Genomic DNA, 16,625 nt, shown 5'->3' with positions numbered 1-16,625 from the left:
TAAATAAGCATTCATATATGTTTTTATTTAAATTCTAATTTCAGAATATCCAAAAAATTCTCATTTCAATATTTAGTATATATTATACATAGACAGACTAATAAGTAAACATGTTTGATCTTCAATATGTAATTTATCTATTAATAATGCCTTTTATAGACAATTATTCGTAGCAAGGCAGTACATTAATTACCAGAATGGACACCAACCAATATAATGTTGACATAAATTTTCAACAGATGTTGCTTGTTGAATTAATTTGTCAACTTGCTCAGGAACATCCAATTCTGTAAATCTAGGTATATCATTGCCTGCCAATTTATCTGTTATTCTTTTAAGTACTAACATTGAACGTGCATTTCTAATTTGCGTTTTCTGTTCAAGTTCCATTTTTGAGGCTTCTTCAGCGGTAATAGCACCTTTTCTCAACAATTCACTTGGGTTTAAAATAGGAAATTCAATACCTGTACTTTCCATAATTGTCTGAGTGGGTAGATCAAACCCCCAATGAATCAATGGATCGTACACAAAAGCTTCCAATATTGCCATCAGAGAATCTTTATTTGCTCTTAAAACTCTCATAACACTTTCACACGTTATACGGAAACTACCTTCAACACCACTAACTTCCATCGCATATGTTAACATCCTCGTTAATCTGAATGGAACTTTTTCGGGATACTTTTCTCTTAATATTGCTGCTTCAAAACAATCGCCAAAATCGATGTGAACGACCTTACCAGTTATCCTGTCTAATAACAAATTACTTGGATGACGATCTCCTAAACCTAATATATAGCCGACCATAGACATGACGGCCAATGATCTTGTATATGTAGTTCTTCTTTCTAACCAAGATTCAGATGATCGACTCTTCAACCATAAAACCTTATATAAATCTTGACCTCTAGTGTTATCCAAAGCATATGTAAAAACTTCTACCTTTTGTAATAAGGTTAAGCTGTCATAATCTGGTGCCATTTGCAACATGACCCAATGCTCTATATTAAGTGGAACTTTCTTAGCTTCTCTATGTTCACGTATCAACACATGCAATGTGTCACTGTTTGAAACCCATCCAATTAACCCAGATCTTGGAGATAATGGGATGACTGGGAATTTTTGGATATCTAAATGTCTTTGGAAGCAGTCTGGGTCATGCTGTAGTAAGGTGTTCACCAAACCAAACAATTGCATAACTAGTTTATCTTGTCTGATATCTTCGTGACCCTTCAGAGCATATAAGTAATCTTTACCATCGCTACCTTTAATAGTAACTTTACGTGGCCTTTGTTTAGAAGAAATAACTGTTAATACTGGATCAAATCTAGAAATTCTAACTAAAGGTTCACCGGCTTGGTAAGTACCAGGTACGGCTAGTTCTAAATCACGAGCAGCTAGTAACTTCGGAGACACGTGTTGTAATTCCAAAACTTGCAATTGTGGTAATTGTCTGCTAATTCTTCTAAAAATGTTATAATAGATATCCCAAGCTTGATTTAAATTACTAATGTCCTTACTTCTCTTATAATTCATCACCCACTCATATGCATCATTTAAGTCCCTACCAAACGAATTTTGGAAAGATATTTCACGTAAAGTTTCTGGTCCTCTTCTTAACATTTCATGAAGTGGTTCTAAAGTAGCAAACATTTTTTCAGTATTATGTTCACCAAAAAATTGTCTACTAGCGTCCTCTAAACCTTCATACCATAATTCATACCAAAGTACTGTAACTCTAATTAATTCACCGCTGACTAACTCCGCTTGATCAACTAGTGTAGGGCTGTGCATGCGCATCTTTTCAATAATTGATAAAGCTGCCTTCTGTCTCGAAATAGATTCAGCTTTAATGGCAACAGTTAACGGATAGATAAGTGCTTGAGGATGTGCCTTACCTAAATCAGATAATAATGACAATAATGATCTGCTGACTACTTGATTAGGTTGATGAATACGAGAAAGCAGTTGTGGAAGAACTTCCAGCCAATTATCTATTTTAATTAATCTGAAACCTTCATGCATCGCCTGTGTAGCTTCTGGAATACCACCAAATGTAAACCATAATGTTAATAGTCTCAATGTATCTTGCAATGAACTGGATTCTGATAAAGAAATTGAATGGAAAAAACCCTTAATGGCCGGAACAACGTGTCTTTGAATGAGCTCCGCTGGAAAGGCTTCTTTCTGAATATCTTTTATATCTGATTCCTTGGAATTATTCTCAATTTTATACATCATATTAGTAGATGCTTCAGATGACACGTTTACTTTTTCTAATGAACTTGACGAAATCATAGAGATCACTTCAAAATTAGCTAAAGCCCAATTATGCCATGCTTTGTACCACTTGTTATCAAAATGTGTTGCCAATAAGTATGAGCCCAAAATAGCGTCCGGATTTTCAACTCTCCAATTTGGTTGCAATTGAACTCTCCATTCACCCTGTTTTAGGAAACATCTAGCTAATAATTTTGTATATTCATCAACATGCTCAGGTGCAATTGTGCTGCTTTTCATAACATTTTGTGCTATCATATTATTTGGATCTAAACCCAAATCGTGGGCCATTCTTGATGTAAATCCAATCAAATGCAATAATGTATCCTTTTGAGACCCAGTGGACCATAGATACTTCAATTGAGCATAAATGACAGGGGGTGGTGCCCTTGCAGTATTTGGATGGTCCGGATCACCTCCATCTTCTAGCAAAGAATTCAAAGCTTTTCTAGCCAAACCCATTCTACCAGATTTGCGGCATAAATTTGCAAACTTAATCCATATTTGTTTATCTTGTTTTGGCTTAACTACCAGAGAACGCACTCTTAAGACACGTTGCCAAACATCTACATTTTTCTGACAACCTAGTAACCTTTTATTCCATGTGTTCCTTATAACAATGGCATTTTCAGAATCAGGTGGTAACTTCTTATATTTAATAATTTCTTCTAACTCGGCTATTATTTGGGCTCTTACGACAACACCATAAGCTCTGTCATAACTTTCATTTATCAAAGCAGAAATTTCAGTGACTAGTAAGTCTCTAGCATTAAAAATGTGTTTTTCAGCCTCATTGAAGTTACTTTTATGAACAGCTAAAACTGCATCAAAAAATTCTTTATCAGGAGACTGAGGCTTCATTACATTGATATATTGTTCAATCCTCTCCCATTCACCAAGACCCCATGCAGCACCAGCAGCAAGTGGAGCCATGATTTTTTTGACATCTAGTTTAGATCCTGACCATTTACTTTCAGCAAGGGTGGATAATTTCTCCCAAGCTCCAAGTGCATGTAGTGATCTCATTTTACCCATCATGACTTCAAGCGAATCTTCACCTTCTTCTTCACGCTTCGTATATGCTTTCAATGCATCATCCCAACGTTGAAGTTTTTCATACCAAGTTTCTTTTAATTGCAGATCGTGGTGTTGTTGGGCATGCTTTAATATACCAATGGCAGCATCAGTCTGATGTAATTGATTATTGATGCTAATTAGTGATTCAATAGTAGAGGTACTGGGTTCTTGTATAAATTCAACTTCCTTATAGTGTAAAGCTTTAGCATACGCGTGGCATTTTTGAGCATATTTACCAAGAACTTGAATAGGAATTGGTAATGACTTATCATCATGTTCCATGAATTCAACTAAATTTAAAAGCGTTTGATGTATTTCAGGTGGATTATGAGGAGATGATAGAGCAGTGCACAAGGAATTAACCAAGTCTTCTTGATATTGTGAATACAGTTCGGTCCATACACTTGAGAATGAAGCGTTAAATAAATCTCTAGCCAAAGGATTATAGATACCTGCCAAATTAGAACAAGCACGAAGTGCATGCGAAGGTGATTCTTTCAATAGTTGTATCGATAATCTTCTTATCCATTCTTGCCAATCTTCTCTAGTTCTTTGTTGACTACAGTCCCATGCATTTTGCAAAACCTGCTTGTTGACAGGCAACTTTGCAGGAGGAGATTCAATTTCAGCAACATCCTTTGATGGTGTATCATATTCCTTATCAAACACAATATTAGTTGGTAGACCTTCATTATTTAATAATTGATTAACTAACTGGTCATAAATACTGTGTTGGATATGATTTCTTATTAATGATTTGTTAATCACGGGAATAAACACAGTAAAATCAGTACCTAATTGTAATAATAATAAACTCAAAGTATTCATTATACATTTTGTTAGTTCATTATCACCATTATTTAATATCCTGACTAATGTCTGTACGATTCTGGATGACATCTCTGAAATGTTAATAGATTTTGCTAACTTACCTATAGTGACAATAGACATCTTTTTCAAATTTCCATGTGAAAATTCTGACATTCTAACTATAGTTGGAATAATTAAATGTGAAAAATCTTCAATGTTAGAATTAAATACCACTATTGACTTCAAAATTCTTATCGATACAGCTTTCTTAGGGGATTTATCATTCTCAAGAATATTTATAAAAAAAGTTAAAGTTTGTGGGACAAACTTCTTAAACTCCCCTTCCATCGATTTAGATATAACTTCAATAACAGCAATTATAGGAATTTGAAGTTTTATAATAGGAATGAATTTCTGGATCACCCCATATATTTCATTTACATGTGGTCTAATATGCTGCTTAACAACATTTATTAGTAAACCTAATTGTTGAAAGTAAAACTCTAATAACGAAGGTGGACATGTGTGCATTATATTAATTATCGCTGGAACTATTTGACTAAGAAACGAAACACAGCGTAACCCTAATACCTGAAATATGTGCATTATTGCTTGTATAACTGCAGTATGGTGAGTAGATAAAGATGGATCACGGAGAATTTTCAACACGGTGTTAATCACAACAGTAGGATAATATTCTTCATTTGATGGAGACATACCTTGCATTAGCAAAGCAATGTCAATCGAAGGGGCGTTTTGTTCAACACTTATCTTTGTATTCAATGTCACTTCCACTTCTCTGTGTTTGTAAGGATCAAGAGCACCTAAAATACCAATTAGACGGACAGTCTCTCTTCTGATATTTAATGAACTCTCGGACTTCAAGATGCTAATAAGTACACCTAACAGTTCAGGATATTCCAGTAACGGCTCTATGACATAACCGGATGAAGACGCCAATTGACCTAATGTTTTTAGTGCAGCATCTCTTTTGAATGAGTTTGATTGGTCTTGAAACGTATTAATAATCATCGGCATTAAATCATCTAGATATTGTTTCATTTCTTCTCCACCAACAACTGATAACTCACCAACAGTTTTCAGAGCAGTAGATGCTACAACTGAGGAACTATCTTGTGATTTTGGCAACAAAACATCAAGAATAGGTTCAATGTATGCTTTCGTGACTTCCTTACTTGAGCTGATAAGTGTGCATAACAATGTAGCACTCTCTTCATTTTTTCTTGGCTTAACAGAATACTTTAACTGAGTTAGAAGTTCTAACAATGTCTTTCTTAAAGATGGTATGATATATGCAGGATTCACTGACGTTAAACGACCAATGATTTTCAAAGCTTCCATCTGAATGACAAAGACTTCATCATTCAAAGCCATAAATAATAATCTGATATTATCAGGTTGTGCCAAGTGAGGATCAAATTTAGAGTTTAAATGTTGAAGAATTTCAAATCTAATATCTGCAACTGGATCGGTAATGGCAAGTGCTAATAATTTGCTTAAAACTTCTGAAACAGAATTTAAGGCATGTAATGAAGTGAGTTCACAGATATCCTCTTTTACAAACAAATCACACGATGTTAAGGCAGCAAGTTTTCTCACAAATGGATTTTGATGCTCAATATATGAAATAGTAACAATTTGGACAAACTCTGTTAATGAATATTTGTGTACAATAGTCTGTAGCATACGAAACGTCTGTGTTAAAATTCTTGCGTCATTGTCATCGTCATTGATTTCCCCAGTCTTTTTAAAAATTGTTTTATCTCTCCAATCACGAGCTGTCGCTAATGAAAATGACTTTTGAACATTGGGAGAACCAGGTTGTTGAAATTCTTCTCCTGATAGATATATACATAACAGATTTAATAATCTTTCATTGATAGTGGGCTGTAAAGCGGGGATCATTTTATTTAATGTCATTAGTGTGTCTTGCATATAATCGGATAATTGACATGCTAAAATTAAGTCTAAGATATCTTTATTCAAATGCTTTGCCAATGCTCCCCTGACAGCAGATGCTAACTTACTTATACAATAAAATAGTCCTCTTTCAAAAGTTTTACGATTCTTGTATTTGGTTTTTAATCCATCCCTTATATTACCCAAAATTGCGTCTAAAAATGGTGTAATACTGCCAGCAACTTCTGATGCAATATTACCGATAGATATTAATATAAACGGTTTATCAGCTATATTTGTACTACTTGCATTTAAATTTTTTAAAACCATCAAGTAGTATATCATAATTTGGTCTAAATATTTCGTGGTAAATTGATGTGGATTAAAAGAAGCCAACAGTGGAATAATCGCATACACTTCGTTTCTAATCACATCTGATTTATGTTCTTTATATTTGATCGTTGAATAATATATTTCGTCATATTTCCCATTTAAATAGGAACCTCGCAAAGCCAATAATTCTCTATATACAAGTAACGTTGCATGGGTAGCATCATTTGAACTTAAGCTTAAACCATATATACATCCTTTAAACAGTCTTTCATACCATTGCTTTGTTAATGTCGAATCCCTATTCTGAATAATAGATAAACATTTACCTAATGTGATTGCTGCATCTAGCCTTATAACTAATTTAGAATCTCTTAAAGCTCTCCATATATTATCCAAAATTGAATTAACATAGGGGTATAATAAATATGGTGAATTGTTTGCTAATGCTGTCACAATCAACAATGCAGCATGTTTTCTATGTTCTTGTTTTGAGCTTGAAGAATTGTTACCTGGTGATGTTGTCAACCATTCAATGCAAGTTTTAACCTCAAATTCAACGAAGTCAGATGTTAATGTTCCACCAGGTATGGCTAATTTACCTAAGGTTGTAGCAGCAGCTCTCATCACTTCTGTATCGTTTGATGGGATCAATACACGAAGATAATTTGCTAATCTTGATGTTTGGTTAGGTAATTCCTCGGTGTGCACGTAAAAATCAATTAATGTATCAACAGCTAAGATGCCTCCCATTTTTTCGTTCAAATCTGAACCATGAATAAGCTCGAATATTTTATTATTTAAAATGTTGCTGAACCTTTGAAATTGTTCTGTTGATATCTCTCTGGCAACAGAAATCAACGATGCCTTCAGCTCAAGAGAAGCCTGTGTCCTTTCTTGTGCGGACGGACTCTTTAATTTATCAAATATTATATTGATTGTTCCAAAATTGGTTTCTAGATCAACCATTGAATGATCATTGTCCACAAAAACTTTACCATCTGGTCCCGTTGTAATATCTAATGTAGATTCATTCCCAGCTGAAGATTGAACTCCATTCTGAGTTGATGAGCTAGACATATTTCCCGAATCTCTATTGGAACCTAGTTTTTTCTTAGCTTTTCTTGCTTCAACATTTCTTCTTAACTGTAACATCCTACTTATTTTAATTTTATAATTCTTTTTATAAACTATGCTTTATAGAGTTTATCAAGGAAGAAGTATCTCCAACCTCTTATTAAGTAATAACCCAAAAATCAATTGAGACTCAACACTTAATATAAACAATATAATTTAGCTGTTTATTTAGTAATTTATCACTAAATGATATGTATGCAATTTATGTAGGATATTTTAATGAACGTTAATACTATTAAAATAAAATGTCTTCAAGTTCTTATATCATTAACATTGATTAATATTTTAATGGTTTCGGTAATCCGTAATTGTTAGGATGGATTAAATCATTGTAATATAAATCTTTAAATTTCAGCTTTAATATTTAATCGAGCACTTTCCCTTGTATGTTTAAGAATATATACTATGCAGAAGAAAGTCAGGGTAAAGCAAGTGACTATTTAATTATTTACCTATTTCATAGATGGGTAGACGTAATAAAATACATAATTAACTAATTCATTAGACTTCTAATTTATTTCATTTTACAGATTTCGTTATTAGAAATTTTTTATCGTTTTATATTATCGAGTGAGCTTATTTAATATTCATCTTTACCACTAATGATGACGTTATCTATCTTTAGAATCATTCTACATAATTGAGTAGCTAATAAAATTTGTTGTTTCTTGCCAATAAATGGATCAATAACGAATAGTTCTTTCATATCATTAGTACCAGCACCTAGACAGTCAACACCAATCAAAGACGAATTCTCTTTAATTTGTTTACTCTTTAAAGTGGTCAATGTTTCAATTGGATCAAGACCGGAATTTTCAGCCAGAGTCATTGGAATTGTATCCAATGCTTGTGCGAATGCACGGAAAGCGTATTGATCAATACCTCTTTGTCTATCAGCTTCTTCAGACACTGCAATGGACATTGTAACTTCAGCTGCACCACCACCGTATACAACTCGAGAATCTCTTACTAGATTACGCACAACACATAATGAATCATGTAGAGCACGCTTAGCTTCATCAACAATCATTTTATTGGAACCACGGATCAAACAAGTGACAGTCTTTGAAACGGTACCTTCTTGTTCGATAACTAACATTCTTTCTTTGGTAGTACCGAATTCCATTTCATAAACTCTTTTACATGTACCTAACTTATCTTCTGACAAATCTTGGAAACGTGGTACAATACGACCTTGTGTTGCAATGGCGATATGTTCCAATTCTTGACCACCAACCCATCTGACAGCTGGAAGATCGTTTTGAAGTAACAAATGATTAGCTTCATCATCAAACCCCCATTGACAGATAACGATATCAGTTCCTGCATCTTTAACATCTTTAATCATTTTTTTGAATGTTTCTTGTTCGTAATTTTGTAACTTTTCATATTCTTCAACACTGGAAATATCTAATTTATGCTTAGTTTTTGGTTTTGGTGGTTCGAATGGGCAAGTTAAAATAGCCAATTTAACACCATTTTTACCTTCCTTTGGTAGGACTTCTTTTGGCATCTGTGGATGGGAAAAGTCTTTGTCTAATATAACACCCCTAACCATTTCAGAATCCTTTAAAGAACCACCTACACGGCCTTCAAGTTTAATTAAATCGAAATGAACATCTTTTCTTTCTTCATCCATGACACTAGTGACAGCATCGACAGCCATCTTAGCAAATTTATCATGGTTTTTTGATACGATCTTGGAACCCAAGGAGGTCTTCGCAGCTTTGAATAAATAATCATTGAAATATTCTTTATTTGGGGCCATATCATCAGTAGTAGATTCTAGTTTCCTAATAGCCAATTTAGCGGCTTCATCAAAACCACTTGCAACTTTAATTGGATGAATACCTTTCTCTATTAGTTCTAAGGCTTGATCTAACAATGCACTTGCCAAGACAACAACACCAGTGGTACCATCACCAATTTCATCATCTTGTGATTTTGAAAGTTGCACTAATAATTTAGCAACCTCGTTATCCAATTCCATTTGAGATAGAATGGTAGCACCATCATTAGTAATTGTAATATCACCATCTGGAGAAATCAAAATTTTATCTAAACCTCTTGGACCCAAGGAAGTTTTAATAATAGAAGCTACAGATCTAGCAGCTAAAATATGGGATTTTTTAGCTTCAATACCATGCTGTCTCTTCTTATTACTTTGATCTCTAACAATAATAAAAGGTCTTCCCATCTCATCTTGTGCCATGATAGCATTAGACATATCAGGCATTTGCATTGCTTGCGGTTGAGCCATCTTTGATTTATTATATTTTTAGTGGATAACTTTCAGTTAGCTCCTGTGATACTCTCTCTCAACTACAAATTTATATAAATAACAACCTTTTAACTAAAACAAATACTTTTAATTTACAATGATTGAAGTATCTACAATAAATACGTATTAAAAATGAATTAGAGTTTTCTTTCTACTCTTATTAATTACCATATTATAAGTGATTATTTAGTATTTAGGAGTATTATTATTATTGATATTATTATTTTTCATAATTCAATTGTATGTCTTCTGTCACTCTCTATGCTCATCACTTCACATTTTCGAAAAATCGAAGAGAGGGAGACGTGAAATCAATAATTTGATCCATTTCGTACGGTCATTGTTCAGTAAAATATTCGAAATTCTGTTTCCGAAACGAAAAATTAAAATAAATTTTTTTTTTTCAACTTTTTTTTGCCACAGAATTGTTCAATTTCGTAATCGAAATGCCAGTCACGTGCTCGATCGTTTTACACGGAAAATTACAATGAGAGCGCCATATTAAAAGGTCTTAAGGCTGCCGATGAGCTGGAGCATCTACGGTGCATGGATGCGTTATTGGATACTGCATATATATATATTGCACTGGATTCATGGGTATTCAATATCTTGTCGAGATGGATGTTCTTGCACGAATTCAGAAAACGCAACTAATAAGAACAACTCTGTCAAGATGTAAAAAAAATTGACCTTGGAAATTTACCAACCATATTGTCTCTTAGAGGCTTGGTTTGATTCTTTGATACGTTTATTACGTTCCTCGAACGTTTTCTTATTTCTCTCTGCATTTTTCACAAGCGCACTTAAACTATTCTTTGGGTTATGTACTTCAGATGCCCTTGCGTTGTCTGCTTCGTACGATTTAAATACTTCAAATTTCAATGGCTGTTCGATTTCCTTAGTGTTTGCTACATTAGTAGTAGTTTTATCTTCTTTCTTGTATGTACCAGCATCATAACCATGGGGTATAATATTATCAACCGCAATCTGTTTAGGATCTATTAATGGTGCTTGGAATTCAGAATACGATAGTTCATCCTTCTTTCTATCATGCCCTTCTTCAAATAGTATCATTGGAGCAATTATTGGAGTGATTTCAGTAATAGTATACACGTTCTATTAAGGTATATTTGCTATAAATATAATATTGTGTTTATGGATAAGTAAATATATTCCAATTTTTATCCAGAGAGATATACTCACTTTTTCATATTTAATGAATCTCATCGCATTTATCCTAAAAATATATATAGCCTTTAAAAAACTTAGTATTTCTTACCTAGAATACAAGATCAATTAAAAATATACATTGATTACTTAAATATATAGTTATATTCAAAATATATACTTGTTCTAAAGTATCCATTAAACAAATACTTTAAAGTATCTGTAATGAATATATGCTCGGAATAATCACAAATAATGTACAAATTGGCAATTATATATCATTTATCTTAACGTTTTAAAATGGTTTGTCTTTCTTGAAGATTTGACTAGCTTTATTCCCAGTCGCATTACTGAATAAATTTATTCCATATTCGTTTAGGTTCACTGTCATGTTGTAAGGTACATCGAAATATTCAAAAAATTTGTAATCTCTCTTATATAGATCAATCGACCAGCTCCATAAATCTTTCAAAACAGAACTTGCAATATCTTGACGGATCTCTTGTAAGGTTGAATTAGATAGCTCCTGAGATAATTGAGACCATAGTCTTCTTTCATGAGAAAATAAATAAGGATCCTTACATGGATTTTGTATATTTGGTGACACATTTTCATATAATTTAGTCAATAAATCACGTTTTTCATCTACTTTCAAATCAGAAGACTGTATTTCCAATTCCTTAACCCTATAGGATGTCATATTGAAAGAATTGTACAGAACACCAACTAATTCAGTATAACCACCTTTCACAATATTATAATACATCAATTGCAAATCAGGCAGTGTTAGGTTGGTTAGAGGAGAGCTTAGAGTTGGGAAATCTGGGTACCAAGAAAACATACTACCAGCCTTCTTTAGAATATCGGATCTTAACCAAGCTCTTAGTTCCGGAACATATGCCATTTCTTTATAAGTGGTATAAATGTAATTTTCAGGAATAGAATATTCGTATTTCAGTAACTTTAGATAGCCATTTGGTACTAGCGTTGCAACACCATGAAAATCAGTTAATCGTAATGGGGATAAGTGCTGTAGGGTGCTGAAATGATTATTTTTACAATTAAATATCCCTAACAGTTTATGCAAAGTGTATCTTTGAGTCTCAGAATATTTTGAATCGATACCTTTGCCTTTTGTAACCAACTCTCTTTCATGCTTAGCCATATCTTGAATTGTGGATATTTGATCCTTTGTCAACCCAGTGTTCTCATTTTTTGTGTAGTTTTCTAATTCAAATATATTCATAGATGCTAAACCTGATTCTGGACGTTGGAGCAAACTGATAGTTTGATTAGATAAGACCTTTTCTAATTTATCACCGATATTTTTCTTGAAATAATTATCCATGTAACCTTTAAGAGGGGACGCAGTTACCGAAATACCAGTTAAATCGATATACAAACCAGAATTAATGTCGATGAAACGAGCGTCAATATTATTTTTACCATTACCGTTTGTTCTAGTGGTAATCGATGACCCAATATCAAGCAAATATCTACCGTTACCTTCTCTTGGATCTTCAATGATTAAACTTTGATTAAAATATTGTGCCAGTAGATGTAAGTGTTTGATTGGTAATTGTAAATCAAAATCGTTATCCCAAGGGAAAGCCATACCATTATACATATAACCATATGCTGTACCATGAGATAACCATGAAATAATACCATTAGATCTTGTAAACTTTTGGAATGTTCTAATCATGGCGTTTAGTGTTTGTTGATATTCTTGTTCATCGTCACGAAAATCACCATTGAAAAACCTTTTATCTCTGTGCCATCCCATACTATTGAAACTTTTGACATTACTTGCTTCAGTGAAATATTTGGTTGCGAGAGCAGGCGCTGTATTAATGGAGTAAATTAAACTGTCCAAATATTTTTGATCATGAAGATCTAACTTATCTTTAGCTTTTAATTCTTTAATTTTTCCAAGAACGTCGAAATCGAAATCTTCTTCTTTTAATTCGAATAAATCCTTATCAAAAACAGTTTTTTCACCTCCCTTTACGTCTACAGTTAATTTATTTGCTACATCTGATTTCACAAATCTGTCATACATAGTAAAATGATCAAAGACATAATCATATTTTGTTTGATTATTTCTGACATCATAATTTTCTGTTTTTTCAATTGGATTTTTTTCATAATCAACATTTCTTTCAAAGAAATCATGGAGCATTTCGGATTCAATAATATTTTTAGCATTATCTCTTTGATCTAAATAGAATCTAAATGACTTTTTATAACCGTCCAAGACAGTAAGGGATAGAGGGTGAGTTAAGTTAGTCAATAAATAATTTCTAGCTTGCAATTGGTAAACTTCAGGTCTAACTTTGTCATATAACTGTGTAATTTTAATCTGTGGCTCAAACTGTTTAGAATGACCTTTTGGATCTTTTGATTTTGAGTCAAGGTTATTTTGTGAAGCTTCACAGTGTTTATCCATAACAGAGAAAACGTGAGTTTCTGACATTCTTCTTTGTTTTGAATACCATTTCATATCATTATACTTCATTCTATCTTTATGGAATAATGGACTATCAATTTCCTTTTCGATTTCTGCTAATTTTTCTAGCTCAAAAGCAGCATCGAAAAAGAATGGGCATCGTATAGTTGTCTTTTCTAGTGATCTTATCTTATTATATTCATGGAAGTCAGCCCAATCGTACCAAGAAAATGGAATCTTTGTTTCTGCATTGATGGATTCTTTATTCAATAGATGATCAATGTATACTGACCACACTAACCTTGGATCACTCTCGTAGAAGGTCAGGTCGTTAATAGATTCTACTTTTGTATTTTTAGAGGGACCTACTTGAATAGTCAACAAGTCTTTTTGTAATTCATAAATATCCAACCATTCATACGATGTGTCAAACCTCAGTTTTCTGTATAAGATTTTACCTAACTCATCATTAGTCAGTGGTCTCAACGTACCATATAAATCCTTCAAAAATGAAATTGGATCATACAAAATATCAGAAATTGAATTTGCTGTTGGTTTGGTATAGACACCATTATCTGAAGCTGGTTTATACTTGATGATTGATGCGAAATTCTTGTCCAAATCCTGTGCAGTTTTGTTAGTAGACTTCATTGTGATCACTAGAACATTTATGAGCACGACTGTTACCAGCACTTGCACGATCAATTTCGATTTAATTATATTCCTTATAAAGCGTTTAATATAGTATTCCACTAAATTCATGATGCGCTATGTTTTAGTATGGGATATAATATGGAGGACAATATATGTATTAGGAGGAGTATAAATATGGACTCAACACTCCCAGTGACACGATCTATCAGATGAAAAAAAATAGCAGTTCAGCTCTGTTGCAAGTAAAAATCAATTATGTATATACGAACAGAAAGGGAACAGAATTTTAAAAAATAACGAACTTTTTAAATGGAATGAGAACCGTTGGTGAAAATATTTAGTTACCAAACAATAATGTATATATATATAATATATTTATTTAGAGCTATGGGTACTTGCATCAACATGCTAAGCCAAACAAAAGGTAAGAGTGTTGAATGAATTTTTCGAACCATATAAGTTATTATTAGTTTCTCATGGCGTTCACAAGTTGTTATCTATTGGCACTATTATTGATTAATTAGTTTTAAGAATTTGCATAACAACTTATTTCATTGTTCGATACGGATTTTATTCGAAGTTTTCCATTTGTTTGTCTTACTTCCATTAGTAGTGGAATATACATGTCAACAAAATTTTTCGAAGCTGCAAACCATTACATTGTATTACGATAATTATACGTATACAAATTATGCATAATTAGGAAACTTAATCGTCATCAAAAAATGAATATATATTAGCATTACTGAGATGGCGTTTTGATAGCGAAACCGACAAGAAATTCGAATTGGCAATACGGATGTAAAGTGCCGTAGGCAGATGGTGGTTGTACTTCTAGGCAAAAAACATACAGAAAAAAGAAATTAAACGGATGTGTAAAAGACTTATCTTCGAAAGACCATATGAGATTGGATTTGCGCCAGAAACAAGCGTACAAGAAATACGCAAGTATTAGGTGCTGTGCTATCCGAACAAGATAAATAAATACTCTCCAGAACATCGTCCGTACCTCACACAATACCCTCCATTCATTTTACATTTTGTTTTCCTTGTTTTTGCGCCACGGAAGAGACACTACATTCTTTCTCTTATTCCGTTTCCCAGTAATTTACGCTGCAACAGTGGACAGTGCCGTGATAAATGTGGATATGGATAAAAGTCTAATAAAATGGGGTTGTGTTGCGTTTTCTCTAATATGTAACGTTATCTCGTACAACACAGTGAACATGTCATACAATTACGGCTCGTGGTGGAAGTTTACTGTAACGTTTGTGTTCTCATTCCACAGTGTAAAATGACGGAGAAGAAGAAGAAGAAGGGAACAACTGCGACAACTACCAGCATAAAATGCATATTTTCGTATATATACGTGCAGTCGCATCTGAATGTTCGTTTCATATCCTCATATTATCAGTCATTTAGTTAACCGGCCATAGGAAATGACAGCAACAGTTTCGAATACGTGTTGTTATATGTATATATGTCGTACACAGTGCATTTCTTAATGCACTTATTTTTTATGGTAATTTATCTGAACTGACGGAGAACTTTACGATCTACGTACACATCTAGATTTAAACTGCTTTAATGTTTTGCGTAGTTAAGATTCGTATATTTTTCGTAGTGTGTAGGTTGAATAGTCCATAAGCTTAAACTTCTCTGGCTGTTTTTACAAGAGTTCAACGCTGAGCTAGGGTCTAGTTCAACACAAATAGAAAAAGATGGGTCAACTCTGCGCGTTGGTTGGATCTAGGCCTGTCAGATGCATTTTTGCCAAGTCGCCAAAAAAGAATTCACATAATAAAAGATAAAAAAGAACGAACGCATACTCGATTATTATTCTACTGATCCTTCAGCGTACTGCATTATTTGCTATGTGCATTCTTGCTGGATCTATTGGCGTGGTGGAAATTTTCTATCTTCGCGAAATCTGGCCAGTTTGGGCGCAATGGAAGACGTTCGAAACATACACAATTGCGGACCCTCTGAAGTCTTGTAATAGTGATCTAGACAACTTCTATTTTTTGGCATTTTAATATGGACGCTGCCATATAATTTTTCGTCACAGAAGATTTCCATCATCGGAAGAGAATGGTGGATGAGGGAGAAATCTTTAATACCATATTGAGATTAGAAAGTAAAATTAGATATTGTTTTATTTATGTTTTTTCCCTTTACGGTTTTCAAGTGCCAATTTGACAGACATTTAATTATGTAATAATCCTATAAACGAATAAGTTCGTACTCATCATCTAATTTGTATTTCAAACTTGATTAAGCGGGGAACTGAGGGTCTCATTTTATGGCATTTGTCTAGGTATTTACTCTCTTCGACTAATATCATGTCAGGACTGCCAACACTAATCGTTGTTGTTGTTGTCGTTTATTTTTATTAGTGCTTCAAAGCATTCTTGCTTTTATGAAATTATTACTAACCTACCTGTAAGCCGACAGTATACAATCGAATAACAATTATTGAAACACCGCTTTAAGTGAATAAGTAGGTAAACACTTTATTAG

The 16,625-nt window shown here is 33.3% G+C and overlaps 4 protein-coding genes across 4 annotated transcripts; all 4 read right to left on the bottom strand.

Annotated features, from left to right (window-relative positions):
* Nucleotides 1–189: 189 nt before the first annotated feature.
* On the bottom strand, nt 190–7,572 carry TOR1 (phosphatidylinositol kinase-related protein kinase TOR1; the record flags this gene model as incomplete). The annotated part of the gene is made up of 1 exon (XM_003686223.1): nt 190–7,572. One exon carries the CDS (start codon nt 7,570–7,572, stop codon nt 190–192), a length of 7,383 nt encoding a protein of 2,460 aa, XP_003686271.1.
* A 562-nt stretch (nt 7,573–8,134) lies between these two features.
* Nucleotides 8,135–9,814, bottom strand: CCT5 (chaperonin-containing T-complex subunit CCT5; the record flags this gene model as incomplete). Its single annotated transcript, XM_003686222.1, has 1 exon — nt 8,135–9,814. One exon carries the CDS (start codon nt 9,812–9,814, stop codon nt 8,135–8,137), a length of 1,680 nt encoding a protein of 559 aa, XP_003686270.1.
* A 720-nt stretch (nt 9,815–10,534) lies between these two features.
* TPHA0F03550 (uncharacterized protein) lies at nt 10,535–10,909 on the bottom strand (the record flags this gene model as incomplete). The annotated part of the gene is made up of 1 exon (XM_003686221.1): nt 10,535–10,909. One exon carries the CDS (start codon nt 10,907–10,909, stop codon nt 10,535–10,537), a length of 375 nt encoding a protein of 124 aa, XP_003686269.1.
* Nucleotides 10,910–11,297: 388 nt separating this feature from the next.
* On the bottom strand, nt 11,298–14,213 carry TPHA0F03540 (LicD family protein; the record flags this gene model as incomplete). The annotated part of the gene is made up of 1 exon (XM_003686220.1): nt 11,298–14,213. The coding sequence occupies one exon, from the start codon at nt 14,211–14,213 to the stop codon at nt 11,298–11,300; it is 2,916 nt and encodes a 971-aa protein (XP_003686268.1).
* Nucleotides 14,214–16,625: the final 2,412 nt, after the last annotated feature.

The sequence above is a fragment of the Tetrapisispora phaffii genome, chromosome 6, assembly GCF_000236905.1.
Source record: "Tetrapisispora phaffii CBS 4417 chromosome 6, complete genome".
NCBI classification, from domain to species: Eukaryota; Fungi; Ascomycota; class Saccharomycetes; order Saccharomycetales; family Saccharomycetaceae; genus Tetrapisispora; species Tetrapisispora phaffii.
This window is presented reverse-complemented; position numbering and strand designations above follow the sequence as displayed.